We start from the raw sequence: 17,139 nt of genomic DNA on the forward strand, positions 1-17,139 counted from the left end.
TGAGAACCTCTGGGTTAGGAAAAACATCCGAACAATGGAGACATGAAGTTAAAGAAGAACAAAGCAAAGCCAACCAGTGGGAGGAAAAATTTCGCGATGCTCAAGCTCGAGAAGGTGCTTTGAAAAGAAGTTTTGTAGAAAGTCAGAATGAGAAAGAAGGGTTAAAGATCCGGATATCAGAGTTAGAGAGGTTATTGTACCAGTATCGCTCGCGTAACTCTGCAATCGAGTTGAAAGCTATTCGAATGTAATCAAGAATTAAAAAGAATATAGAAGAACTCAAAACAGCGCTGCAAAATCGTGAACTTCAGATAGAACTCCTCGAGGTAAATAACGAGCGATGGAAGGAGCAACTTCATCAATCCCAAGACCAAGTCAGGAGCAGGGACTACATCATGGGCGAGGCTTTGACTCAAGTACGAGAAGTGGCTGACCACTTGCAAACGTTAGCAGTACAAGCCGATGTGCTGAGTTTAAAATACGAGTCAGAGTCGGACCGAGGCCAAAAGCTAGCTTGGCTTCTTAGATAGGTCAAGGCCTTAAGTATCAGGGCCAAGCCTTATATGTAATCTATTTTATGTAAAGAAACTTGTTTTCTAGAAAAGTTACTCTAATGAAATCAAATTGGAATCAATGCCTTTTTGCATTCATCGCATTCATTGCATTCATGCATCAGCATTGCATCATACGCACTAAAAACTCACAAGAAACCCTAAAAATCATGGCAGTTACCCTGGAACATCGTTACGGTACAAGAGGGAAAACAAAAGCAATGGATCAAAGGTTAGAGAGATTGGAACAAATGCAAAAAGAGATGCAGGATCAACTACAAACACGTATGCAAGAACAGCTGGCCAAAATCCAGCAAGATGTAAGGGACCAGATGTTGGAGTCCCAAAGAAGTATGATGGATCAATTAATGCGTCTATTGGCTAGTGGATTAGAAAAAGGGAAAAGCCCCATAATCAATAATGAAGATGACAACGAAGATCCCGTCTACCCTCCGAGGTTTGTCCCAGCAGACGTTCAGACACAACCTGATGTGTACCCAAGAAGGCCATCAGTCACAATCAGGCCTCAACCATTTCAAGCCGGTGTCTCGGCACAGATGAATTATCAGACTGGTTCGGGCTCTAATCCTGGGGACAATCCGACCAACCCTGTGGTCCTCAATCTCGATGAAGTAATAGAAGCAGAAAAGACAAGGGTAGAATTCCCGAGAGAGCTTGAAGAAAGATGTAGATGGTTGAAAGAAAAATTTAAAGAAATGGAAAACACCGACTATCGTGATGGAATCAACGCTAAGGAATTAAGTTTGGTTCCAGACCTGGTACTCCCTCCCAAGTTCAAAACCCCAGAATTTGAGAAATACAACGGGACTAGCTGTCCCGAGGCTCACATCACTATGTTCTGCAGACGAATGGCAGGCTATGTCAATAATGACCAACTATTGATCCACTGTTTCCAGGAAAGTCTGGTTGGGGCCGCTTCTAGATGGTACAACCAACTGAGTCGTAACCAGATCAGTTCATGGAGGGATTTAGCACAGGCTTTCATGAAGCAATACAGTCACGTGACAGACATGGCTCCTGATAGAGTCACGTTACAGAACATGGAGAAGAAACAAAATGAGAGTTTCAGGCAATACGCCCAAAGATGGAGAGAGGTAGCAACACAAGTTTAACCACCTCTTCTGGAGAAAGAAACGACCATGCTCTTTATCAATACGCTGAAGGCTCCATTCATTAACCACATGCTAGGGAGCGCTACTAAAAGCTTCTCAGACATAGTAATGTCTGGAGAAATGATAGAGAACGCGATAAGATGTGGAAGGATTGAAGCAGGGGAAAGTGCCAAGAAATCAGCCCCGAGAAGGAAAGAGAACGATGTGAACAACACGAGTATGTACAATAAGCCAGTCACTATGAGCCAACCAAAGGTGGTGACTACCAGCCATCAGGGCTCCGCAAGACGGGACTTCAACCCAAGGCCTAACATGGAAAGAGTCCAGTTTACTCCTATCCCGATGTCCTACAAGGAATTCTACCAGAGCTTATTCGATGCCCATGTAGTGTCGCCCTTCTATCTAAAGCCAATGCAACCCCCATTCCCCAAGTGGTACGGCGCAAACGCCCAATGCGAATACCATGCAGGAGCCACAGGGCACTCAATAGAAAACTGCACCACTTTCAAGAAGCTGGTTGAAAGACTCATCAACATGGGCATCGTGAAATTCGATGATACACCTAGTGCAAAAAACCCGTTACCTAATCATGGGGATAAGGGTATAAATGTCATAATCGAGAGTTCAAGGAAGGAAATTAAGATGAATGTTGCAGAAGTGAATACTCCACTAAAAGAAGTATGGAAGAAAATGGTGGAAAAAGGGTTGGCAACACAGAATTCAGGGGACAGACACCAAGGAGCAAAAAGTTATTGCGAGTTCCATAATCAAGAGGACCATGAGATTCAGAAATGCCGCGAATTCAGGGCTCTAGTACAAGGGTTAATGGATAATAAGGAGCTGGAATTCTTCGAGTATGCTAGGAGCCCAGAAAGAACAGACGTGTGTGCTTCAAAGGAAGGGTCGACGAGAAACGCTTGTAAAATCAACCACCCATTAGTTATCATATCACGCTTAAGAACTAATGAAGACGGGACACAAGTCACACCCAAAGTCGTGATCCAGAAGCCCGTTGCTTTCCCTTATAAAGATAGCAAGAGGGTACCATGGAATTACAGCTGCAATGTGACGATCCCAGGAAAGAAGAGCCCGGCCAGTGCTTCACAACAAAACCAAGATGTAGGTTTTTTTACACGCTGTGGGAGACATTATGTTCCCGAGAGTACAGGAACCAAAATTGCCGAAGAAAGAATCCCAACAGTTGAGCAAAGGAAAGAAAAGACAGTCGGGTTCGAATCGCCAGTCAATGAGTCTGTAACCGAGAATGAAGCCAAGGAATTCTTAAAATTTTTAAAACACAGTGAGTACAGCGTCGTGGAACGGCTACATAAGCAACCGGCTCGCATTTCGGTGCTAGCTTTACTTTTGAGCTCAGAAATGCATCGGAGCGCGTTAATGAAAGTGCTGAACGAGACATACGTCGCGTATGACATCTCTATCAACAAACTGGACCGCCTGGTCAACAATATCAGCGCCTACAATTTTATTTTCTTTAACGACAACAAAATACCACTAGGAGGTATGGGGTCTACAAAGGCCCTGCACATTACCACGCGTTGCAAGGGATACACATTACCGGGGGTATTGATCGATAATGGATCAACACTAAACGTCTTACCCCTATCCACACTGAATAGGTTACCTGTGGATAGTTCCCATATGAAGACATGCCAAAATGTAGTAAGGGCATTTGACGGTACTGAAAGGAAAGTAATGGGGAGGATTGAATTACCCCTTCAAATCGGTCCTAGCACGTATGAGGTAGATTTCTTAGTAATGGACATCAAACCCTCTTAAAATTTCCTATTGAGAAGACCATGGATCCACTCGGCAGGGGCAGTGCCGTCATCATTACATCAGAAGCTCAAACTTATAACGGAAGGTCGATTGGTGACTATAAATGCGGAGGAAGACATCATTGCATCTGTTACCAGCAATGCACCATATGTGAGGACAGATGATGAAGCCATAGAATGTTCTTTTCGATCGTTGGAATTCGTAAATGCGACCTTTCTTGTCGAAGGAAATAAAGTCCCAACACCTAGACTTTCCAAAACCACAAGAATGGGACTACAACTGATGGTTGGGAAGGGAGCCTTGCCAGGGAAAGGACTTGGAAGAAGCCTACAAGGAAGGGTCAAAGTACCTATGCTCACGGACAAACGGGACCGCTTTAGCTTAGGATTCAAGCCAGATGCAAGACAAAAGAAAGAGGAGCAAGAGAAGAAACAAGAAAGGAGAAGAGCGCGTTTGAACGAGGAAGAGGTTAAATGGAAGCCAATGAACTTTCCCCATATATCCAGAACGTTTGTGTCGGGAGGAACTATTTATGCCGAAGGAAGATTGGCAGGCCAAGAGTCCACTAAAGAAATGCGGGAAAGCTTAAGCATTAATGCCACGTTCGAAGGAGGAACTGGAGAAGAGAATGGGGCGGGCATTCGCCCTTATGAGCCAGAAAGTGTTTTGAATAATTGGACTGCGGAAGAGATTCCTGTAGTCTTTAAAACTAAAACAGAGTAATGCCCAAAACACACTTATTACCCTAGGCCTAGGAGTAATAAGTGTCTTTTTGTGAAATAGGCCTATGTTTGAAATCGTTATTTCAATAAAATGCATCCTTTCGTCTTATTCAGTGCAAATATTCTTTTATTCTTTCATTCATAATCATACCGTACATGCCATTGTTCTTAGATTCTTTTGTTCTTTGCATCTTCCTTTCTGCCCAAAACAGGTCTCCAGATATCAACGATGTGAGTGACCTTGCTATTAATTCGGAGTCTCCTTTTGAGCGCGATATGTGTCTAGAGGGATCTGAGGATTTTGGAGATGACAGTGATTGTAACTTATCCCCCGATTTGTTAAGAATGGTAGAACAAGATGAGAACCAGATTTTACCACACAAGGAGTCAGTAGAAATCGTGAACTTGGAAGATGAACTAGAAAGGAGAGAAATAAAGATCGGAGCTTGCATCACCACAGAGACAAAGCGGCACCTTATTGAGTTACTCCAAGAGTTCAAAGATGTCTTTGCATGGCCATATCAGGATATGCCTGGGCTAAGTACTGACATTATGGTACACAGGCTCCCCATCAAAGAAGAATGCAAGCCAGTTCAGCAAAAGCTTCGAAGGATGCGGCCCGATGTTCTGTTGAAAATAAAAGAGGAGGTCAAGAAGCAATTTGATGCTGGTTTCTTACAAGTAGTCAAGTACTCGGAATGGGTAGCAAACATCGTCCCCGTCCCTAAAAAAGATGGAAAGGTACGGATGTGTGTAGACTACAGAGACTTAAACAAAGCCAGCCCGAAGGATAATTTCCCGTTGCCTCATATTGACACCTTGGTGGATAACACGGCAGGTTACTCACTCTTCTCCTTCATGGATGGTTTCTCGGGGTACAATCAGATCAAGATGCATCCTGAAGACATGAATAAAACCACATTTGTGACCATGTGGGGAACCTTTTGCTATAAAGTAATGCCGTTTGGATTGAAAAATGAGGGAGCAACATATCAGAGAGCCATGGTTACCCTATTTCATGATATGATGCATAAAGAAATTGAAGTTTATGTCGACGACATGATCGCCAAATCTCGGACTGAAGAAGAGCATGTGCAAGTCTTAAGAAAATTATTTTTGAGGTTGAGAAAATTCCAGTTGAAACTCAATCCCGCAAAATGTACCTTCAGAGCCAGGTCAGGAAAACTGCTAGGATTCGTGGTCAGTGGAAAAGGGATTGAGATCGACCCAGACAAAGTCAAGGCCATACAAGAGTTACCTCCACCACGTACTCAGAAGGAAGTTCGAGGATTCCTAGGAAGACTAAATTACATCGCTCGGTTTATTTCACAACTAACCGAGAAATGTGACCCCATATTCCGTCTCCTTAAGAAACACAACCACGGTAGTTGGGACGAGGAATGCGAAGACTTTCGACAAGGTTAAGCAATATTTGTCTAATGCCCCAGTGTTGACACCACCTAATCCAAATAAGCCATTGATACTGTATTTGACGGTGTTTGAAAATTCTATGGGATGCGTGCTTGGCCAACACGATGAATCAGGAAGGAAAGAAAGAGCGATATATTACCTCAGTAAAAAGTTTACTGAGTGTGAGACGAGATACTCGTTCATCGAAAAGTTATGTTGTGCTTTGATTTGGACAACCCGAAGACTGAGACAATACATGTTGTACCATACGACTTGGCTGATCTCTAAAATGGATCCCCTGAAATACTTGATAGAGTCGACTGCCTTGAATGGGAGAATAGCCCGATGGCAGATTCTACTTTCTGAGTTCGATATAGTCTATGTGAACCAGAAGGCAATAAAAGGGAGCGAGATAGAAGATTTCCTAGCCAGCAGAGCCCTAGAGGACTATGAGCCTCTGAACTTTGATTTCCCAAACGAAGATCTAATGTGCGTAGCAACCACTGAAGAAGACCCTCAAGAAGGTCACCCTTGGAAGCTAAACTTTGACGGAGCATCAAATGCCGTGGGTAACAGAATCGGGGCAGTCCTGATATCCCCGAACAGAGATCATTATCCATTCACTAGTAGATTGGATTTTGACTGCACAAACAATATGGCAGAGTACGAAGCATGCATCATGGGAATTCGCGCGGCCATGGAACGTAAAATTAAGGTGTTAGAAGTATACGAAGATTCTGCCCTAGTGATTTATCAACTCAAAGGTGAATGGGAGACAAGAGACCCCAAATTGATCAATTACCGAAGGCTGATCCTTGAGTTAATTAAAGAGTTTGATGATATTGTCTTCTACTACCTTCCACGAGAAGAAAATCAGATGGCCGACGCCTTAGCAACTTTGGCTTCTATGATTAGGGTGAACCAACCAGAAGATGTGAAACCGATCCAAATGAGCATTTACGAGGCCCCGGCTCATTGTTACAACCTTGAAGAAGAAGAGGAAAATGATGATCACCCTTGGTACCACGATATCCTACGATATGTGAAGAATTGTGAGTACCCTGACCAAGCTACTAAGAACGACAAGAGAACGTTAAGAAGATTGGCCAGTGATTATGTCTTAGATGGGGAGATCCTATACAAAAGAAGGAAGGATCAGGTACTATTAAGATGTGTAGACACCATTGAGGCTAAGAAAATCTTGGAAGAAGTCCACGAGGGCATCTGCGGGACACACGCTAATGGTTTTACAATGGCCAGACAAATTATGAAGTTCGGTTATTATTGGTCCACCATGGAAGGAGACTGCATTAACTACGCCAAAAGATGTCATAAGTGCCAAATCTATGGAGACAAGATTAATGTGCCTCCCTCACCTCTGCATGTCTTGACCTTGCCATGGCCTTTCTCGATGTGGGGCATGGATGTGATTGGGCCAATTTTGCCAAAAGCTTCAAATGGGCATCGCTTCATCTTTGTGGTCATCGATTATTTCACCAAATGGGTGGAGGCCTCTTCATACGCCAATGTCACTAAATCAGCAGTTAGCAAGTTCCTAAAAAAGGAAATCATCTGTCGATATGGAATGCCAGAAAGGATCATATCGACAACGCATTGAATTTAAATAACAAGACGATAGCGGATGTCTGGTCGGTTCAAGATCGACACCACAACTCGTCACCGTACGCTCAGAAGATGAAGTGCGGTCAAGCGACCAATAAGAACATCAAGAAGATTGTAGGAAAGATGACGAAACTTATAAAGATTGGCATGAGAAGCTACCATTTGCCCTCTATGCTTATCGAGCGTCTATCGAACTTCTACTGGGCAACGCCTTTCTCATTAGTCTATGGAATGGAGGCGGTTTACCTATCGAGGTTGAGATCCCTTCCTTAGAGTCTTGTCGAGGTAAAGTTGGATGAAGCGAGAATGGATCCATCCGATACGATCAGTTGAATTTGATTGAAGAAAAGAGGTTACGGGCTATTCGCCATGGTCGGATGTACCAAAAGCGAATGATGTGAGCTTACGACAAAAGGTTCGTCGAGAAGTTCCACGAGGAGTCTTAGTCTTGAAAAAGATCCCGCCCATACAAAAAGACTTGAGAGGAAAATGGATGCGAATTGGGAAGGGCCTTATGTGGTGAAGAAGGCCTTTTCAAGGAGCATTGGTATTGGTGAAATGGATGGCAAGACCTTATCCAATCCCGTGAATTCGGATTTGGTTAAGAAATACTTCGCCTAAAAAAAAAAAAAAAGGGGAGAGGCCAGGGTGAAAACTCGCAAAGAGCATCTTGAGACCAAAGGGATTTTAAATTGAAAACCCGTAAAGGGCGATTCAAATTTTGATCAAAGGCGGGGCATGCGATGGTCTTATGGTGCCTAAACTAACAAGGAGGAGAGATGTTACATCTTGGGGCATCTGCAAGAGTACCCTAGATCCCCTAAACACATATTGGGCAAAAAGGAGCCCTCAAGAAGTCAGTACAGAGAAACTCACGCTACGGTATCTAGGGCACCTATTCCCTTTTATTCGTTTTGTATTCCAGCAATGTTTGTTGACTGCGATTAATATATTCCCTTCAAATGTTGTTTCTGATAAATTTCAGTTTTTGTCGTTGTTATAATCTCTTTCAAGCATTTTGCATTGAAATGATGATTAATGGACTAAAACCATTTTTCAAAAAGAGTTACGCACATTACTCAAGTTTCTAAATAGTACGAGGACCAAACAGGACTATTATTTAGAACTAACCAAACTCAAAGATTGGAAGCATCGAGAAGAAAGAGTTTAAATTGGGACTACCTCTTTGGTTTTCTATTCAAAATTTGAGTGGACAAGAAGGCAGGATACCATTTCGATAAAGGAACCTTGATGAACAAAGAGCAATGGCAACCTAAGCAGGATTCATGCTCACAACATGCTGCACTCATACATTCATAGATCATTCATAAGTGCATCTAATTAGGAAAATTTGATTCATTTTGATCATAACATCCTAATTCTTTGACATAAGCATAAATCTGAGGAACCGATTCTCTGGTCATGTCCTAGAATCGATGAATTCATAAGCCTTAACCCCTAAGCGGTAGGGTAACAGTGAAGATTTACAAATCTTAACCCCTAAGCAAGAGGGAAGCAGATCGAAGACGAAGGGTCTTAAACCCCTAATCGGTAGAATGAGACCCAATTGCAAATCTTATCTCCTAAGCGGTAGGGAAGCAGATCGAAGATGAAGATCTTAACCCCTAAGCAAGAGGGAAATAGATCAAAGATGATGGGCTTTAACCCCTAAGCGAGAGGGTAACAAGCCAAATTTACAAGCTTTAACCCCAAGCGGTAAGAGGGTAACAAAGTTGAAGATTTACAGATCTTAACCCCCTAAGCAGTAGGGAAACAGATCGAAGACGAAGGGTCTTAAACCCCTAATCGGTAGGGTAACAAACCGAATTGCAGATCCTATCTCCCTAAGCAGTAGGGAAACAGATCGAAGATGAATATCTTAACCCCCTAAGCAGTAGGGAAACAGATCAAAGATGATGGGCTTTAACCCCCTAAGCAGTAGGGTAACAAGCCAAATTTACAAGCTTTAACCCCCTAAGCAGTAGGGTAATAGGCTAAAGATTTACAGATTTTAACCCCCTAAGCAATAGGGTAACAAGCCAGATTTACAGACCTTAACCCCTTAGGTAGTAGGGTAATAGGTTGAAAATTACAGATCTTGCCTCCTCGAATGCAGTGAAGCAGATTCAAACCATCAAGCTTTAACCCCCTAAGCAGAAGGGTAACAAGCTGATGTTCATAGGGTCTTAAACCCCTAAGCAGTAGGGAAACAGACCAAATTGCAGATCTTATCTCCCTAAGTAGTAGTGGAGTAGATCGAAGACGAAAAACCTTAAACCCCTAAGCAGTAGGGTAACAGGTTAAATTGTAGATCTTATCTCCCTAAGCAGTAGTGGAGCAGATCGAAGACGAAGAACCTTAAACCCCCAAGCAGTAGGGTAACAGGTTGAGTATACAGATCTAAAACCCTAAGCAGTAGGGAAACAGATCAAAGATGACAAGCCTTAATCCCTTAAGCAGTAGGGTAACAGGCTAAAAATTAAATATCTTTTTTCTGAAACAGCAGTGGAATTGATCAAAGCCATAGCAGATCTCCTTGAAGTTTCAATGGAGTAGATTGAAGTCACATGTCTTAGCTCCATAGAGTTGCAGCGGAGCAGATCAAAACAAACCTTACCTTCTTGAAGCTGCAGTAAAGCAGTAAAGCGAAGCGAAGTAACAAGATTGGAATAAACCTACCTGGAGAAAAGGAGCGCTAAACAAGTCCAGACATAGTGAAACCGGGCAAAATTGGTCTTTCTTAAGTCTTTGCTCTGTTCTCGTTACACGACAACAAGAAAAGAGGGGCAGCTGTACAAGCCCAATTTTGGACCCAAACCCAAGCCCACTAAATACCCACTACACTAAAACCACTAAATCCCTAGCAGAAACCCATCTACTAACCCACTAAGCCCAACAAGTAACCTAAAACACCAAAACCAAAGAAAGAAACCCTAGCCATGACATGTGCTCCCTCTGCTCCACCACCGCCTTTGCAAGTGGCCTCTGCTCCACCACCGTTTACTGCATCAATAAAGGAAAAGAGCAGACAACAAAGAAGCAAGTTGTAAAAATGCCTATAAGAGGCTGAATCCAAAACCATTGTAGGGATCGGCATTTTTGATAAATAAGAAACAATATTAGATTTGAAAAGAAAATACAAAGCAAAGAACAGATATCATCAATATATCAAGAGCAGAAAACGAAACTCAAGGAGGAGATCATAACCAGAAATCAAAAGGTTTTCTAAAATCCTCTAAGTTTGAATCGGTTTTCTTTTTTCTTTTCTTTTCTTTACTTTTTTCTTCTTTGTTTACATGTATGTATGCATATATATTAAAAACAGTAAAAATATAAAAAAATTACCTTTTGAAACTCCGCCCAGTGCACGGTGGGCTGACAATATTTGCAGCGATTCGGCGATCGGGTAATGGCCGCCCAGGGGGAAATCGCCCCTCCCCTCTCTCTCTTTTTCCCTCACTCTCGGACCAAATGAAATTTCTCGAAAAATTTGGTTTTATACACCCCGATGCACGCCGTTTTGGGCCTCAACTCCCAGCGCCAAAACGACGCCGTTTCACGCCAGACCCGAGCGACCCGACCCGACTAATCGAGGATCCGTGTGTTTTTTACAAGCATGGTCTAATTGCTTGTGAAGTCCTTCCGCTTTTCACACGTTTTGCAATTAGCTTTTCATTTCTTTCAAATTAGCCTCAAAATTCATCACGTTTTGTGATTGAATCCTCCCCCAATGACGTCGTTTTAAGGGCCCGAGAAAATTTCCCTTCGGTCCTCTTGCAATCGCAGCGTTTTCAAATTAATCCTTTCTCCTCTATTAATTTTAAATCAGCCCCATAACTTCATATTTGTTTTAAATTTAGTCCTTTTCAATTTAATGTGGTTTCCATATTATTTCTTTTTCCCTTTGATATTTTAAATATTATTCATTATTTTTTTACCATTTTCAGTATTATTATTATCAGCATATATTACTATTATTTAGGCATTTTTAAATACTGCATGCATTTTATATATACATTCTTATTGTTGTCTTTTCACATATATATTATTATTCCTAATGTATGTTTTATGTATATACACTTAAATACCATATTATACATATATTAATACCACATTATATATACTTTTTATATCTACTTTTACCTCCTTCATATCTACTATTAATATCAATATATGTTTATTTACATCTTCAATATATATACACATATATATATCTGTGAATATATTATTATTATTAGTTTTGACCTTATTGTTTTGTTAATACATTTGTGTCATATATACATACTTTTAATATATATTTGTATATCATACTTCATATTATGCATGGTACATTAATGCATATCATATATATTATGTACATATATCTGTAAATATCATATCGTTCGTACATTCTATTATGTATATTTTTATAACTATTATGTGCTCATTTCATATATATCCCGTATATTTTAATATATCATATATGTTTTTGTTTCTATTATTATACATATTTTAATACCATGTGTACTATTATCGTTTTATACTATTGCTATTATTATTATTTTCGTCATCATCGCCATTTTTCTTTTGTCATGTTTTATGCATCTTTATTATTTCATGTATTCGATGGTTTTATTTTCTTCATGCATTTGTTTATATTTACACATTACTAGGCTTGCTATCATTTCATTTTATATAATTGCTCACATTATTATTTTTGTTATCGTCACACTCATTATTATACATTATTATTAATACCCAAAATTTGCCTTTATAAATCACGTTATATTTTGTCACTCAATATATTCAAACAATTCTTTCATAAAAGTAATATCCTATATTAGGCAATTCGAGATAATCGTGCCCTAACTTCTTTGGTTTTGACTTTTCTCATTTAACCTAAATAACGGAATATATTCTTTTTAAATCACTATCTGAGTTTTGAAAATGCTTATTCTCGAAGATGTGAAGTGTTGTGCCCTAACTTACGGGTATGACATTTTGTCATCTCGAAATAAGAATTTGTTTGGGATAAAGGCAATATTCGGTGTTTGAGAATTGAGAAAAGCGTGCCTAACTTACTGGGTTTCGATTTCTCTCGTTTACTCTAAATAATCGAACACCCTTCTAATAAAATACAGATTTTATAAAAGGCAAGCTCGCTCTCGAAAATTCAAGATGTCGTGTCCTAACTTCTGGGTGTGACATTTCATATTTTGAGGCGAAAGTCTTCAACACTGGAGCTTTTATAAAGAAGGATCGTATTTTAAAATTCTTTTAAGGTTTTTTTCGACACTAAGACACTAATTAATCAACTAGGTACCAATTTTGGGCGTCTGAGGGTGCTAATCCTTCCTCAAATGTAACCGACTCCGAACTGTTCTCTTGATTTGCGTAGACCAAAATTGTTGTTTAAATAAATCAAGCTATTTATTAAAAAGAAACCCTTTGTTATGAGATGACCCGATCACACCTCGTCAAAAAGGATCGGTGGCGACTCCCGTTTTTTCGTTTTTATTTTCAAAATCCAAGTCGATTCCCGTTTTCCACAAAAAAAATGGTTACGACAATGGTTATATGTGAATACAGTAAAATTGTTTTGTGCTTTGTGTATTAATGGTTCAAGAATTGTTTAATTGAAGTTACAAAGGTAAGCTTTCGAATATGATTTGAGTGATTTTGTGAATGTATGAAAGTTGTATCCTTTTCGGTAATGTCTCATAACCCTATTTTGGCGACCAATACAGGTTAGGGGTGTTACATGAAAGAATGGATAGATTTCTCCTATTTATAGGAGCCAAAATGGATAATTTATTCCCACCCCTTACTTTTTAAAATTACAGAAAATACCTCATTTTTTTTACAGTGCCGCCCTCACTCTCTGGCCTATTTATACTTGTAACCCTTTTGTTTATTCAAACCTTCAATTTAATACAAAATTTCAAAATTAAAAGCAAATTAATTGCTACATCAGTCCTCTGTCTTCCACATTTTTTATCTTTTAGTCCCAAAATCAAGCTATGTCATTTTGCATCTTTAATAAATTATTTACACTTATATCTTCCCTTTCATTTGCATTTATACCTTATATGTTTCATGTCAATTATGCACTTTATTTTAATGTTTTATATTTATTCACACTTGTATAATTTTTATTTGTTCTTATTTAGTCTTATGTTTAATGTCAATTATGCATTTTATTTTAATGTTTTATATTTATTCACACTTGTATAATTTTTATTTATTCTTATTTCATCTTATGTTTAATGTCAATTATGCACTTTATTTTAATGTTTTATATTTATTCACACTTGTATAATTTTTATTTATTCTTATTTTGTCTTTATTTGTTGTCATGTCTATTTATATTTATGTTTTTTTTACATGTTCCCTTACATACATTTTAATGTTATTTGTTTATGTTACTTTGATTCTTTTATTGTATTATGAATAAGGTGTATTATTGTTATTAGTATCCTAATCATGTCAAGTCTTATTTATTTCATTTATTTAAGTTTTCTTTTTATTATTGCCATTTTTGAAACAGTTTTAACTTTTATTAACTTTAGCCAATTTAATTAATTTTCCTATTTTATTACTATTCATTTTAAAAGAGAACTTTAAGTCATTTTTCCATCCTATAAATTTTGACGTGAAGTAGGTGTTACATTTTAATGAAGCCATAAGGTTTTTACATTTGAATTTAGATTAGTCTTTAAGATCTTATCTACCATTTACCCTAGAAAAATTATAAATAATATGTAGGATTTTTTAGGGTTTTAAACTAAATTTAAATATCGTATAGGATTCCTCTTTAGAATATTAAATTAATAAGTAAATATTGTTTAGGATTTTGTTCAAGATTAAAACTAAATATATTTGTAGTTGAATTGTAAATCATGAGTAGGTCTTTCTAAGTATTTTATTTTAGAAACTTTTTAAGAAAGCTAATAAATGTTATTTAAGATATATTATTTTAGGATTTTAACAATTTAAACCTTAGATCGATAATTTTAAAGTAAGATAAATCATAAGTCCGACATAAGATACTTTTATAAGATCTTTATAGGTTCAATGTTATTAATTAAATCTTTTAAATAATAATAATAAAAGATCGAATAAGTTGTAGATGGATTTTAATATTTCTCTTAATTCATTGGTAATTTCTAGTCTTTTTTTATAGAATTCTAAAATAGAATTAATTTTAGGAATTGAATGTATTTTATTAGAATTATTTAGGTATCCTTTAGGGTTCCCGTTAAAAGTAAAAATCTTTAATTTAAGTTTCAGATTAGATAAGTTTGGTGAACGCATTTTAATCGAGTTACAAGTAAACCAGAGGCATACTCTTTAGAGTTTTTATTTAAGATTTCCATAAAATTTTAGCCTAGATTAAGACATTAAAATGTTTAAATAAAAAAATCCTAGCTCCTAAGACCCTGTAGGACTATCCTCGGATAGGCATTGTGGGGGTGCTATAACCTTCCCCACACGTAACTGTACTCCTGAACTTGAAATTTGGTGATGAGATTGAGTCTAGAATTTTAGGATATTTCCATAGTATTAATTCTATACTTTTAGACGATAGGTGGCTAACCAATTTAGGCTTAATTGGTTAGTGGCGTCTCTACGTTAATTTAGGCCCTCCATGTCTAGCTTTTCTTACTAGGCTCTCGTACTCTTATGTAGGCAACGTTAAGACAACTTGGAGACTCCACTAGGGACGTTAGTGAGTTGACATTAAACAATTGTTGAATATGTGTTAAATATTGATTTATTTGCTCATGTCATTTACTTATCCTATTTTGATATGTATGCCAATGTGTTTGTTTATTCTTTTATCAATGAAATTGATTAATTTGTATGTTGACTCTACCATCGTGGGGCGGCTATAATTATCATTCATGTTGCATCTTGCTTTCGGTCCTACGCCCGGGCCCATCCCATTTAGGAGGAGAAGCCTTAGGCTTTCATGTGGCAATATGTCATTGCATAAGTTTAAGAACTACTCTACGGTTACGATGGACATAGATGTTCATGTAGCAAACGCTACCGTGTACACTATGGAAGTCTTACCACCAAAGGGCCAAACCTTTTTAGAGGGGAACACATCCCTATGGATGTCGTATATAAGCCTTTGGTTCCTCGTGCATTAGAGTCAGCCGTAAGCCAACATGTAATGACCATTTTAAACATGAAGTCTAGACATAAGAGTCGTACCTTACCCCTCATAATAATACCCTATAGGACCTCATGAGCATTTATTCATATGTTTTGTGTTTAAATTTGTTCGCAATGTTTTATGATTTAATTTTACTTTTTTTTATGATTCATTTGACTTTATTGTTTTTTTTACTAACTTTGTTTTTCTTATGCATTTATCTCTTTATGGCATAATTCATGCATCATTTAAATACCTAGGGCACAATGTCGCATCTATAGTTGACATGAACACACTTCGAGAAGATTTAGTTGTTCGGTGTGAGGTAGAAAATATAGGGATAATAGCGAGAATGTCAAAGGATACTTAGAATAGAGAAGGCAATTACTGGATTGCTAGTTTTGAGTCGAGCCTGCCTCAGATAGTCCGCATGGACTGTAGGAGGAATCGCGAAGATAAGTTAAAGGGAATATGACAACCATGGGACAAGGCTAAGAAAATGCGCTTCCAGGAAAAGTATAGTGGTGTAGCACAGCTTCTGTTCGTTAAACCAGATGATGCCTTGTTGAAGGCTATGGTACGTTTTTGGGATCCCACTTATAGGAGTTTTATGTTTAGTAGAATGGATATAGTACCGACTATCGAGGGTATTCTACCCTTCTCCACTATGACTTTAGAGATCCACTCAGGATATATTGGAAGTAGAATGTCAATTTTTAGGGACCCTTAGCCAATCTAATAGGATTACTTGTAGATACGATGAAAGCAAGACTAAAAGATAAAAATGGTCCTGCATTTCCTGGTCTAATATTAGGGATGCTATGGGAAAGGCCAGCGGTGATAAACATTTGGCAGTGTTCACATTTGTCGTATATGGGTTGATTGTGTTCCCAAAAGCTTTGGGATATGTGAGTGTGGAGCTAGTTGATTTTTTTATTTTAGATTGAAAAACAGGTGAATCCTGCTCCAACAGTCTTAGTTGAAAGACCCGGGATTTTGGAAGAAATTGGAAGACATATAAATCAAGTGGGGTCAAACCTTGAGCTTGCAATCAAGAACCTTTTTCAACCATTCCCCTTAGAAACCTATATCCGGTGGCACCTAAAAAGAAGAAAAATCTCTGTGTCAGCGCAACTCAAGGGAAAGAAGAAGGTCCCAAATTATGTAGCCGAGCTAACAAAAAAGATATGCGATTTAAAGATGCATCTAAAGGGGAGAGATGAAAAGGTTAGGCAACAATAAGAGTAGCATCAGGCATATGTAAAGGAAAATAAGAAAGAAATCATGAGACAACAACAACAAAACCGGTCAGGCATGAAGGGAAGAGAGGAAGAACTAAGAATAAGTTAGAATGACGTCAATGAGAAATATCTATCTTGTTTGCTTAGATTCACAGGTTGGAGGCAGCTCTAAGTCTATGGGCTAATGACCTCTAGAAAGCGTGAGAACAAGAGCGAACTTGGAGGAGGGTGTCTAATGAGAAAACTGCTAAAATAGAGGTGCTAGAGGGGGAAATTTGTCATCTGACTAAAGAATTATAGACAAAATAATAGCAAAACAAAGAGGTCATGAAAGAATATACGAAGCTTACAAAGCATTTTATCGCGGTGGAACAAATGACAGTAAGTTGACAGGAGGTGTTTGCAACAATGCACAGGGAAGGTTAGGTTTTCGTTCAGCAAGCCAAAGGCATACGTGAAAAAATTGAAGAAATCAAAAAAGAATCTATCCCTTTTACGACTAGGAACGAGCCAGCAATGAAA

At 38.5% G+C, this 17,139-nt stretch overlaps 1 protein-coding gene across 1 annotated transcript in view; it reads left to right on the forward strand.

Annotated features, from left to right (window-relative positions):
* The first annotated feature begins 1,267 nt into the window (after window positions 1–1,267).
* Window positions 1,268–17,139, forward strand: part of LOC108468450 (uncharacterized) — a 31,722-nt gene continuing 15,850 nt past the window's right edge. The window contains 4 exon segments of the mRNA XM_053022899.1: window positions 1,268–2,118; window positions 2,251–4,118; window positions 4,376–5,606; window positions 5,608–6,547. Coding sequence (XP_052878859.1) covers window positions 1,268–2,118; window positions 2,251–4,118; window positions 4,376–5,606; window positions 5,608–6,547 — 4,890 coding nt within the window.

This window comes from Gossypium arboreum, chromosome 12 (assembly GCF_025698485.1).
Source record: "Gossypium arboreum isolate Shixiya-1 chromosome 12, ASM2569848v2, whole genome shotgun sequence".
In the NCBI taxonomy this organism is placed as follows: domain Eukaryota; kingdom Viridiplantae; phylum Streptophyta; class Magnoliopsida; order Malvales; family Malvaceae; genus Gossypium; species Gossypium arboreum.